General features: G+C 37.3%; 1 protein-coding gene across 1 annotated transcript; it reads left to right on the top strand.

Annotated features, from left to right (window-relative positions):
* Positions 1–298: 298 nt before the first annotated feature.
* Positions 299–10,922, top strand: tmem237b (transmembrane protein 237b). The gene is made up of 14 exons (XM_081380913.1): positions 299–435; positions 532–582; positions 2,403–2,434; positions 2,542–2,555; positions 2,743–2,814; positions 4,031–4,156; positions 4,291–4,384; positions 4,534–4,694; positions 6,104–6,230; positions 7,405–7,596; positions 7,724–7,797; positions 8,314–8,410; positions 8,491–8,612; positions 10,771–10,922. Exons 1-14 carry the CDS (start codon positions 418–420, stop codon positions 10,830–10,832), a joined length of 1,242 nt encoding a protein of 413 aa, XP_081237039.1. The 5' UTR covers positions 299–417; the 3' UTR covers positions 10,833–10,922.
* Positions 10,923–10,939: the final 17 nt, after the last annotated feature.

Genomic DNA, 10,939 nt, shown 5'->3' with positions numbered 1-10,939 from the left:
GAAAACAATAGTCATCTGCATTACACATAAGTTAGCCTACATGATTATTTACATGCTCTAAGGGAATTTCATTAAATAATTGTAAATATGAATAATACGAGAAAAACATTAAAATTGTTTTCTGTTTCTATTGTGTACATTGCAGTGTGACCTATTTTTTACAGTCTATGAGTGTGACTAGCTACCTGACAGTGAGTAACAGCATTTGCCCTTATATACGTATAATTACGGGCTGAATTGTTGCGCGCCTCTAGTACAGACAATACTTCAGGAAAGTGAGACGCGCCCACTCGTCTCCAACATCAACAATAGTCAGCGTGCACAACAAAATCTCAGATCACAAACGACATGTACAATCAAAGATAATTTTTACTCATCAATTAAATCGATAAAGCTTATGTTATTCAACTCCAAAGAATGGATACGGAAGCAAAGGTTTGTTACTTGCCTGAATGATAAGCCTCGTGCTCTGTACAGTAGTTTTTTGGCAAGCAGTTGCTCACAGGCGTGAATTAATATTATTGTACGTAGGTTCCCAGCACAAGGAGAAGAGATCTTCCTCCAATTCCTCAAGGACAGAGGGTAGGTCTGGGATATTCATGACATTTCAAATGTGTTTATGTTTCTTTGAGCTTTGTTCATCAGGCTTTTGCTCTCCCTGGAGGGTTGTAAATGTAGAGAACTGGGCGTTCCGGGCTTATCCAGTACAATCTGTTTATCTCTGTTAAATTATGTTGTTTAAGACAATCTGGACTAAAGTAATACCCCCCCCCCCCCTTTTATTATTGCTTTTTTCTGCATTGTGGCTAATTTGTAGTTTATACATCCAAAAAAAGTCTCCCTATTTTCCTATGTCTATGGCAGTAATTTTTTTACACCATTTTACTGGTGTGCATCTTGAGACAAAACAATGGCACTGACATATTTTAAGATATGTAAGTGCAAGATGTTTTCAGTTAAAACAGCTCAAACATGCATTTTAGTCTGGGAGTAGACTTAAGCCTTAATTGTCTGTGAAACCGGGCGCAAGTTTCGTCACTATGCGATGATGTAAAATAATTTTGGTCAAAAGTTACCAAAGAGCACCAGAGGGTTAAAATAACTGTTATGTATTTTAATATATTTTAAATCTAATTTGTAGTGTTGGTGAAAGCTACTTTGAAAAGTAATACATTACAATATTGCGTTACTCCCGTAACAAGTGACTAATTGCGTTACTTGGTTACTTTTTTAGAAAAGTACTGCGTTACGTTACTTTTGCGCTACTTTTTTTCATCTGGGCTGGGCTTGTTTTTTTTATAACAAAAAAGTTATATTTTGGGGCAAATGTAAAGACCCTTTCACACCAAAAGTGAAATAATAAGCCTCAGGCTGAAGGAAATGAAAATTCATGCATGTATAATAGAGGGCACAGCTCAAACAAACATTTCCAGCATCTGTCGTTCTGGATGACGGAAGAATAGGATGGAGGAGAAAAAAGTTTAACACTTACTTTACCAATGAAAAATAAATAAATCTATAGTCATTTTTGCTTATGGTTTAACTGAATCATCGAAGGCCAGAAGCAAGTACATTGGTTTGCATAGTATTCTGATTTCTGATTTTATTAATTTTGAGGAATATTGAATCTTTTTTTGTGCAAGTGAGATGAGTAAATGCTCACATTTAGTCTAGAACTACAATAACCATCGTTTACACACAACGCCTCAGCACTTCGATTTATTTTAACATGGGGACAAGAGAGCTGTCAGTCAATAAATCAGAAAACAAAGTAACTTGCGTTACTTATTTGATTTGTTGTAAATTTTAAAAGTAATGCGTTAATTTACTAGTTACTTGAAAAAATTATCTGATTACGTAGCTCAAGTTACTTGTAATGAGTTAACCCCCAACACTGGTAATTTGTTCCTGTGATGGTAAAGCTGAATTTTCAGCATCATTACTCCAGTTTTCCGTGTCACATGATCCTTCAGAAATCATTCTAATATGATGATTTGGTGCTCAAGACACATTTATTATTATTATCAGTGTTGATAATGAAGTAAGTAACAAATGTTTTAGTTAACTACAGTAACCCTGGTGTGTGTTTATGTCAGAAGGTTGAGTAACACCGTTTGATCCTTCCTTACATAATCCTGCTGCTTGGCAGATGCTCGTCTCAGATTTAGACACGCATTAATCCTTGCTTTAAGTGCATCAAGATGTTTGTTTGTACATGCGCAAATGTCCATTTCTTCCCTTATGTTCTCCCTGTACTCTTGAGTGGAATGGCGAAAAAGACGGTGGTAAGCTTCATTAGACAAAATAAATAAATGTAGAGCCCTCGACAAGTTTAGCATCTGATGCTCGAGTTTGACTGGAACTGTTTTTTGCTAACCAAATATTCCCTTTTAACATTTTAGCGGGGACCACGAGCACTGCCATCTATGCCAAGGTAAGATCACCTAGCAGATTAAATGTTTACATTGTAATTTATAAAGGAAAATCACACGCTGAGTCTCTTATTTCCTTCCTCTTCCTTCATTATGCATTCAAACACAGTCAAGACACAGCAGGTGAGTGTTTCTCTTTGATTTTTTTTACATATGAGATCTCTTTGCAATAAGTGTCTAAAAATCATATTCTGGCATTTAGGTGATAGTGTTTAAAGGGCTATGATGTGTCTGTTTGATTGCCTTTGAGTTTAAACTTAAAATGTAACATATTCATTATATAATGAAGCTCTTCTGTTGTTCCACACAGAGGAGATGCCTGCTCCAAAGAGTAGGAAAAAGAAGGTCAAGAGAGACATAGAGAGTGTGGACGAACCTGACGGTGAGTTTAGGTGATAAACAACACACATGATGGGAGAGAGTGGGGCTAGTTGTCACACAGTAAAGTATGTATAATAAACTATATATTACTGTATATTGTATATTGGTTTTAAACACGGGTTTATAACTATCGATGTCTGTTTACATCCTGTTTTTCAGTTGAAGTCCAAAGTAGTCGATTGCCGAGTTCACGCGCGTGATCATAGGTAACTAAACCTATGCGAGTGAACTCGGCAATCGACTACTTTGGACTTGAACCGAAAAACAGGATGTAAACAGGTATTTGCGCTGGCTTAAATAACATCATTTTTATACATATCTTTTACATCTACTGCAGTCAGATCCACTCGTTTTCACTCAGAAGGAATCACTCACATTTTCTGTGCACTCTGTTGCACACATTAAGGATGTTAAGAGCCTAAAAGCAGGTTTAGTACTTGCCCTATTGAAGTCAACAGGGTGCAAATTTTAAAAATAGAATAACTCGGTGTAGGCAACACCGATTTTTGTCGTTGTTCTCTGTATTGACAGTACTCCAAATGTACAATAAAATGAGCTCAATGTTAAAATTGACCGGAGTTCTCCTTTAAATGGCAGGGTCCCATTTGGGGCATGTTGTCACAAAAGTGGATGCTCTAAAATTTAAAGTCACCATGAAATCAAAATAGACAATTATTATTTTTATTTTTTTATGGGATATTGCATTGCGTAATTTTTTTTAAATCCATGTGCCAACAACGAATTCTCTTTGATGATGATGATACTGGCGTGAGAGCGGGACAACCTGTCACTCACATGAGATGGACCAGTAGCAAACCACAACCATCCAACGAGCCAATCATTTCCCAACAGACAAAATCGAGTCCTGTCCTACATTTTTTTTCTGGTTCGAGAAGCCGTTTTACTCAGATATACATCACAATAGGGAAGAAAACATTATTGCAACTTCTATAAATCAGCAAATTAGAATTGTTTTGCCTACTTTATGTATACACAATACATATTTACTTTTGAATGGCTGTCAATGGAGAAAGATGCATTTTTGGAAGATGATGTTGTAGTTACAACTTCTTCTAACATGGTCTACTAGACATTGCAAACCAGCTAAACTTGACTGCTGGGTATTACCTGTAAAAGCATGGTGTTGCACTTGTGATAAGTGTGTTTTACCCACTGATCTATATAATGACCAGTGGTTTTACCCTTCACCTTTGTAGATGTTGGAATGGAAATGGGTGGACTTACCAGTCGCAGACAATCCGAATGTCAGGAACCTTTGACCCCGGAGCCTCTGGATAATCCGCCACAAAGGAGGAAAAAGAAGAAGAAAGCACAAGCCATTGGTAAAAACAGTGTTCATTCGCATTTTGCATGTCCTGTTCAATTCAACTGATCTGATATCTGTATAGGCGTGATTTTATTTACATAGACTATAATAATAATAACACAATAATGCTCATTTGCTCTGATTGATCAGATGTGGAGGGAGATCAGACAGACCTGGTGTCAAATGGAGATATGGTGGATCAGAACACTGACGAAGAGGTGACACGCAGACCAAAAAAGAGGAAGTAAGTCATTTTCTTACCTTAAACTGTTTGATTATTGAAAATTAAGAAGGATCCAGATATGCACCATTGATATGTTTGGGTTTTTTTATGACAGCTTTCTGGATTTAATTTGCCATTGAATTAACAATTATATTTCTTTCTTTCTTCAGAGTGAAACCTAAAGTAACAGAAACGCAGTCCAACAATGAACTGGACATAGAGGATGATGATATCATCACAGACCCCCAGGCGCCAGTTCCCCAGCATGCCTTGTTCACCGCTCCTCAAGGGCAGAGTCAGCCTGTGGGGAAGGTGTTTGTGGAGAAGAGCCGTAAGTTTCAAGCACATTGTGTATATGGTGCAGGTTTTTAAAGGTTCACCCAAAAAATTATATTCTGTCATTAATTACTCACCCTCATGTCGTTCCAAAACCTGTAAGACTTTAGTTCATCTTCTGAACACAAATGAAGATATTTTTTATGAAATCCGAGAGCTTTCTGTCCCTCCATTGACAGCTGCGCAACTAACACTTTGACAAAAAGATCATAAAGAGATCTTAAAACTAATCCATATGAATTGATGCGCGAGAACAAACCTCATTGGTTCTTGTGGAAGCTCAAACGTGCTGTGTAACATGAGAATAAACCTCATTGGTTCTCTCACGTCAAGCAAACATGCTTGAGCTTCTGTTTATGTTGATGTTTATATGTGAATAAAAGCCTAAATTAAATTTGTTCATCATATAAAGCGATCGAGTCTCTTTAGAAAATTTGGACTAAACCGCTCAATTCATATGGATTAGTTTTACAATCTCTTGAAGCGTCAAATTTGTAGTTATGTATTTGTCTATGGAGGGACAGAAAGCTCTCCGATTTTATAAAAAAGATCTTCATTTGTGTTCCGAAGATGAACGAAAGTCTTAAAGGTTTGGAACGACATGAGGGTGAGTAATTAATTGTAGAATTCAAATTTTTGGGTGAACTATCCCTTTAAGACTGTTTGCAAGTTCATAAGTTGCAACATTTTACATATTGGGCCCCACCCAGCGCAATTGACTTTGTACACTGACGCATGTATCATTCCTATTTTGCAACCGACATACAGCGGACTTTTCCCTCCACAGACGCACATCACTAAATTAGGGAATGAACTTGCGCTCCCGGGGGCGGTTCAGAGAAAAGAGGAGGCGTTTTCTAGCGCAAATGTTCCCTGGTGCTATTTTGCAGTTTCAGAAAACAATTCCGCTACAGACCAGGAAAAACCTAGTCTAAAGTCAGTGGCGCGTTCAGATGCTATTTTAAGGACGCATGCTTGGCCATAATGTAGAGTGTGCGCATACACTTTGCTTCTCTCATCTACACAGACGCAGCAGTTTTCATTTTTGCAAACCATACATAATTACAAGGAAAAATATTCCACACGAGGGAAATCATTGTGGTGTCCATGAAGATGTGAAAAAATAGGCATAGATCTAGCATTACACATTTACCCAAATTATCATACGCCTGTTTAACTGAAACTAATTTGGGTGGGTTTCTCCCATCCTCATACAATGTCACTTCCCGCCAGTATAATAGCAACAGATCCGCCCACAAAGTGACTTGTGTTTCGCGTTTGATACTTGCGTTTCAGATCGTTAAAATAGGACCTCTAAACTTTTACTTATTTGTAAGTTGAAATTGTTTGCATGCAAGAAATGAAGGTCAAGTGTAAGTAGTGAGCATGTTTCTTTGGTCACAGGTCGTTTTCAAGCAGCTGAGAGAGTGGACCAGTGGAAGCCCAGTGTCCCGATGGAGCAGAGCTTTATGGACATCCGTTCAATGTGGACCACTAGAGATGTCTCCTTGAGAGTACACAGTGGCTTCAGGTGTCCTTTCCATTAAACGACATGTTATTTTCCAATTCTTTCAGATCGGCGCAATTGATTTGGCCTGAGGTGCCTTTTTGAGTAAAAACAAGTTTTTTAAAGTGCCCCTATTATGCTTTTTCAGATATTACCTTCATGTCATATGTAATATAGATGTTTGTGAATGTAAAAGGTCTGGAAAGTTTCAAAGATCAAAGTGCATTAAAAATGGAGTTGTCTCCCCACCAATTCTGAACTGCCTGAAACGAGTCGTCGGTAATTCCAGTCTTACTTCCTGATTGAACCCATGTAGGTTTGTAACAAATTTGCATTATGCCAGACTATGGTCTTTATTGGCTGCCCGTGACCAATGTCTACTTTGACCCTCAAACACTGCGCTGCGAAAGCAAATCCACTTTACAGGCTTGAATTGATACGGTAAAATCGCCATCGTTACTGTTCGTATCACTGTGTAAACGAGTGCCGAGGAAGCCTCTGGAGCTGAAATTCAGATATGTTAATGATCGTTTAGTTTCCAACACGCACTGTAAGTGGTAGAAAAATCACAACAGACTGGGCCTTGGAAAGGAGGGGTTTAGAAAGTCCGAATCCTTTATCAAACTGTTTCAGACACTGTGAGAAAAGAGGTGATGTGCAATGTATATTATGAGAAAACTAAAGTGTTTTTTGACTTTGGATGCATGTAAACCTAGTTCTGCAAAACAAAATTAGGAACCTTTAAAAAAGCATAATATGGGCACTTTAATCACTCAAAAATGGAATGTAGCATTAGAGGGTGGAAGCAATATCAAAGTTTCTTAAATTAATTGCATGCTGTTTTGTTCAAATATATGGTCTGGTTGGAAAATAATGACTAATATACAAAATTATGCATTTTAATCCTGTTGAAATCATTATAATATGCTGATTTGGTGCTCAAGAAACATTTTCGTGTTATCACAAAAATAAATTGGTTAAAAGTTGTTTTAAACCTTGCTACTTTTTTTCAGGATTCTATTTGAAATCTAAATATTTTTTAACATCATACATGTCTTTACTGTCACTTTTGATCAATTGAATGCATTCTTGAAAATGAAAAATGAAAAAATGAATTTCACTGACCCCAAACTTTTGGATGGTAGAGTACATCTATGGAAAGACTATTTTCTAAAGCGTGACTTTTCCTACTACACAGAGTGATTGGCCTGTTTTCTCATGGCTTTCTGGCTGGTTATGCTGTGTGGAATATCATTGTGGTCTATGTGTTGGCTGGGGAACAGTTGAGCACTCTCTCCAACCTCCTGCAGCAGTATCATACGCTGGCCTACCCCGCACAGTCCCTGCTCTACCTGCTGCTGGCTCTCAGCACCGTCTCTGCCTTTGACAGGTGAATCACCAAACCTAACCATGACCATTCACTTGGACCAGCAAAAGTAGTTACACTGTAGTCACAAGTGTTTATAGCTTTCAGAACCCTTGAGATTAAACAATGTTTTTGTTCCCTCTCCTAATAGGTTAAATCTGGCCAAAGCCTCTGCGGCCATGCGGAGTTTGCTAACCCTGAGTCCTGTGGCGCTTGCCTCCTTCTGTGAGTTCAGCATTTCCTTCTATATTTTTCCTCATGTACTCATGCAGTGGACCTTAGTCAGGGTAGCGCCATGTTTATTTTTTTTGCCAGGAATGTAAATGAGGCTGTGAGGGTTAGAATACAGTGTTCAATGTATTAACAACATACCAACTGTTAAGGTGACAAAATGTCTTATTGAAAAAAAATTGGTCACACTTTATTTTAAGGTGTCATTGTTACAGTGTAATTATTCATTTAAGTACTGAGTGATATTAAGCAACTACATGTACTTACTATAGGGTTAGGGTAGGATTAGGATTTGGTTGAGGGTTAGTTGCATGTAATTATGTATAATTTACAGTTATTACTATGGTAAGGACATGTAACATATGTAACAAGGACACAGTCCAGTGTTACCAAAAATTCTATCCCTCACAGCCTTGTTTTAATCCGTTTCAATATGGCATCTACCTTGACTAATGTCTGTAGCCATACATTTAAACAGCAATGTTTTAATGTATTCCTTTTCTTTTTCAGTTTACTTTTCTGCGCTCGTTTTATCGTTAAGCCAGCAGATGACGAGTGACCGTATCAATCTCTATAATCAGTACTCCAGTGATAATGTAACACTCTGGTAAGATCCATCGCATTAGAGCATGCTGGGTAAATACCCTACAGTATTAAAAGTGAAGCGGTTGTCGTGTCTCCTTTCAGGCAGCCGGGCTCAGAGCACAGCTTTCTTTATCCCTGGATCATAGTCAATCTTGTGGTCACTTTGCTGGTCGGGCTGGCCTGGGTTCTGATGTCAACAAGTCCAGATATCGACCACACAGAAGGTAAATGCTACAGGATGATGAAGTTCAGAGAGCAGTCTTCTGCTCTCCTGTGGCTATGTTTGGAATTGAATACTAGTGTACTGTACTGGATATGGTTTTTTAAAAAATACATGTAAAACAGAGCACATTATGCAACGGTTAACATTTCTATGATACCGTGTCATCACAGAACCATGTCAAGTAATTCATTTAATTTAGCGGCAGTTATTTCAGAATAAAAATAAATATATTCAAAAAAAGCTTTCTGGTCTGATCAAATAATGAACTTCCATTCAAGCATTTGGAATTATTAAGATTTTTTGGTGACTCTTTATTTTAAGGTGACCGTTACACATTACTTGTACTTACTATAGTAAATTATGCATAATTAAAAGTAACTAACCCTAAACCAAACACTAACTCTTATAGTAAGTATATGTAGTTAAAGGTATAGCGGAGGATCTTTCCGAATTTTAGATAAGAACCGCCCTCTCCACTTTTTGAAAAAATGCACATGCGCAACACTCTACTTGCTCCCGAGAGGGAACGCCTATTAAACGTGTGCGAGGTTCTCCTCGTGCACGCTCTGTTTACAAGTTGCTGTCGGCATCACTCATACAAGATTACTTTCCAAAAGAAGATTTGCACTTTTTCACCAAATAGCATGCCAAACTTTACCTGTCGAGTAGAAACTTCGCGACTGAGGCATCAGTGGGAAGCCCAACCTGTGTTTTCAGCGCACGCCATCGTGTGAAACAATCTCCCAAAAACACTCTGATCTTGTTTCTCTCTTCTGAGGCCTTTCTCTTCTTCTCATACAGTTCGTACAAACTTTTTCTCTTGCGACCCTCAGACATTTTCAAAGGACCCGGTGAAACGGCGAGCTTCAATGAATTGCTTAAACCGTAACTCTAGCTCACCACCACACATAAACACCTGAAAGTGCGCATGCGCAGAAAGCGAAAACTAAGGGACGAGCACGTACGACGGCCTTACGTAAACATATCACCAGAATGATTGACACTTAGGTGGACCAATAGTTTACACTACCCACCCGGAAAAAGAAAATCCTCCGCTATACCTTTAAAGGTGCATTGTGCAAGTCTCTGAGTTTTTGCAGAACTATGCCCCCTCTGGCGACAAGCGAAACTGCAACACTGCAACTGAACGCGCATGACGTCACGCCCAGTCTCAAATTCCGACCCGAATCCCTCTTATTTATTTTACTGTACATGATTATAGAGGCAATCGCAGTGATCAGAGAAGGGCTCATTCAGCCCATCAGGCAATTGTTTAAGCATGTATGGGTTAGAAAAACGGGTATTTTTAACATGAAATGTTGCGCAATGCACCTTTAATTAATTTTACTCAATACTAATTTGATTAAGTACAATGTAACTGTTACCTTAAAATAAAGTGTAACCGTTTTTTTTAAAGAAACTTTTTTTCAGCAAAGATTCAAATGTAACAGTAAAGACATTTTATGTTACAAAAGATTTATTTCAAATAAAGGCTCTTTTGAAATTTCTATTCATGTAATCCTGAGAAAAAAAAAGTATCATGGCCAAGTATCAAGCAGCACAACGGTTTTGAACATTCATACTAATAATAAATGTTTGAGCACCAAATCAGCATATTAGAATGATTTCTGAAAAATCATGTGACACTGGAGTAATGATGCTGAAAATACAGCTTTATCACAGGAATAAATTACATAGTAAAATAAAATACATTGATTTGATATTTTAATGAAATCTGTTCTGTACTGGATCTTCAAATAAATGCAGCATTTTCTTTTCTCACCAATGCTGCATTTATTTGAAAAAACAGTAAACACTGCTTTTTCACAGTAAAAAAAGGTAATATTATTAAAATGTAAAATGAATGCATTCCATTCTATTATTTTTATAATGTTATTTATTCCCATGATTGCAAATCTGATTTTTCAGCACCCATTACTCAATCTCTTACCAACTGCAAACGTTTGAACGGTAGTTTATATATTGTAAACTTTGAAAAAATAAATATATATATATGAAATTAGTAGGAACATTAGCTTACAATACCCACAGAACAGTAATAGAGTGCATTTTGAATATAAGCCGGTGTGTTCTAAACTTTCATATGTTTAGATACAACTTTATCTAAAACGCATATGCATGTTGTTTTTCCCTTGTAGATTTTATAATGTCGATGGAAATGGAATATCCAAAAGCAGAAGAGAAGGACATCACTGCATAAGGCACCTGAACTAGTTTTTTTTCCTACTATATTTTGATACATGGTCATTGTATATATATTATAAATGCTTAACCATTGTAAAGTCTCAGCAATAATAATAATAATAA

This window comes from Scardinius erythrophthalmus (assembly GCF_964197995.2).
Source record: "Scardinius erythrophthalmus genome assembly, chromosome: 12".
Classification (NCBI taxonomy): domain Eukaryota; kingdom Metazoa; phylum Chordata; class Actinopteri; order Cypriniformes; family Leuciscidae; genus Scardinius; species Scardinius erythrophthalmus.
Note: the sequence above shows the minus strand (reverse complement) of the source record. Positions and strands in the feature narration are given on the sequence as shown.

What these genes read in the sequence shown, in the direction of transcription:
- tmem237b (XM_081380913.1), top strand. An exon ending in CAATTCCTCAAGGACAGAGG is followed by an intron (nt 583 to 2,402) that starts GTAGGTCTGGGA and finishes TTAACATTTTAG; the next exon opens with CGGGGACCACGAGCACTGCC. An exon ending in CGCAGACCAAAAAAGAGGAA is followed by an intron (nt 4,385 to 4,533) that starts GTAAGTCATTTT and finishes TTCTTTCTTCAG; the next exon opens with AGTGAAACCTAAAGTAACAG.